Genomic DNA, 1,610 nt, shown 5'->3' on the forward strand with positions numbered 1-1,610 from the left:
GGGGGTAGGGTGGCCTACCAGCCCTTTGACTCCTGTAGAACAGCAGCTTTGCTCCCAGTGTCACTCCTGCTCCTCAGGAATTGCAGGGTCTCCTGAGGGCATGGGGCATCCTGGTGTGGCAGTCCACCCAGGGCTGTGACAAGGCCACTGGAGCTCCAGGGCTGCCACCCCAGCAGGACAGTGATGGAGGGGACAGCCCCACACTAGGAGCAACAGGATGCAGCAGCTCCAGGCCCACAGCAGAGGGAAAAGTCAGGGTACAGCACCCACAGCAATAAACAGCTGCCAGATGTGCCCACTGGTGCCACTTCATTGCTGCTGGAAGGGGAGAGCCAGAGACCCCAGCCCTGCAGAGTGATGCTCCGTGTCCATCCCCCCATGTCCCGCAGTCCTGCTGGCACCAGGTGGTCCTTGGGGGTTGGAGGGCTATGCCCTGGGGACCAAGTTGGTCCTCAGGGGCAGCAGTGCTTCCACCCACTGCCCAGGCTGCTGCAGCAGGTGCTCCCACACCCTCTGCTCCTCCGGCGTCGAGTCCATCCAGCCCACGGGCAGCCCATAGCTACTCCCTGCGGAGACAACACCAGTGTCACCCCCTGGGCCATGGCACCCTGGGGTGCTGGGGCTCCCTCCTTCCTCACCAGTGCCCAGGCTGAGCCTGATGCCACCCAGCTGGCGCTTGGAAAAGGCTTCGTGGTGCCAGAGGGTGAACTCAGCACACGCCTCGACCAGGTCCTTGGCCTGGAAGCCGTCGTACACCATGGTGTGGTTGAAAAGGGGGTTCAGGCTCCTCTTCACCACCCGTGTCTTCTGCCTGCTCGCCTTGCTGTCATCTGGCAGCACATAGCTGGGGGTGACAGTGAGGTGAGGAGGGGGAGACACCCCCACCAGCCCCTCGGGGTGCCCCCCAGGTGCTACCACCCCTCGTACCACTGCACGAAGGCGTCCACGGTGCCGCTCTGCAGCGGGATGAGGCTCTGAGCATCCTTCACCCAGATGTGCAGTTCCCCCGTAGGAGGCATCCCCCCACCTGCAGGCCAGAGGGGTCAGGGGCACTCTGCCATGCCAGACCCCCCCTCTGGCTGCCCACAGGCACCTCTCACCTTCTGAGCCGGCGGGGATGAACTTCAATGCCAAGTTGAGGTTGCCCCGGCTGGCGAGGCCGTCCGAGGAAATGGGCATCTGGGGAGGATGGAGGGTTATGGGGGCTGTGGATGAGGGGAGTGGGCTGAGGGGCTGAAGACTCACCCGTGGCTGGAGGCTGAACCACTCAGGGCGTGTGTTGGCCCAGTCCCAGTCACCCAGTGCGACCTCAACCTCCCCCAGGAAGAGGTTCCTGCCCAGGCTGTCATGGTGCCACACGGAGAGGTTCAGGGTCCGGCCCTGCAGGTCTCTCTTCTCCAGCTTGTACTGGTGGGGAGAGGACGTAGGGTGAGATTAGCCACCCTCACTCATCCATTTGAACCAAGAGACTGCCCCCAAACCACCCCAAAGCAGGGTTAGGAACCTTGAGGGTCTCATTGAAGATGGGATCCAAGCTCCTCTTCCTCACCGCCGTCTTCCGCTTGCTGCGGTTGGACTTATCGGGCAGCAGGTACGTCTTGATGTACCTG

The 1,610-nt window shown here is 63.0% G+C and overlaps 1 protein-coding gene across 1 annotated transcript in view; it reads right to left on the bottom strand.

The window, feature by feature from the left end:
- Positions 1–426: 426 nt before the first annotated feature.
- SYTL1 (synaptotagmin-like 1) overlaps positions 427–1,610 on the bottom strand; it is a gene marked incomplete at its 5' end in the record, with an annotated part of 1,430 nt that continues 246 nt past the window's right edge. The window contains 6 exons of the mRNA XM_009073150.1: positions 427–566; positions 639–844; positions 928–1,027; positions 1,101–1,179; positions 1,246–1,407; positions 1,505–1,607. Coding sequence (XP_009071398.1) covers positions 427–566; positions 639–844; positions 928–1,027; positions 1,101–1,179; positions 1,246–1,407; positions 1,505–1,607 — 790 coding nt within the window. The remainder of the gene's footprint in view (positions 567–638; positions 845–927; positions 1,028–1,100; positions 1,180–1,245; positions 1,408–1,504; positions 1,608–1,610) is intronic.

The sequence above is a fragment of the Acanthisitta chloris genome, unplaced genomic scaffold (assembly GCF_000695815.1).
Source record: "Acanthisitta chloris isolate BGI_N310 unplaced genomic scaffold, ASM69581v1 scaffold18864, whole genome shotgun sequence".
Classification (NCBI taxonomy): Eukaryota; Metazoa; Chordata; class Aves; order Passeriformes; family Acanthisittidae; genus Acanthisitta; species Acanthisitta chloris.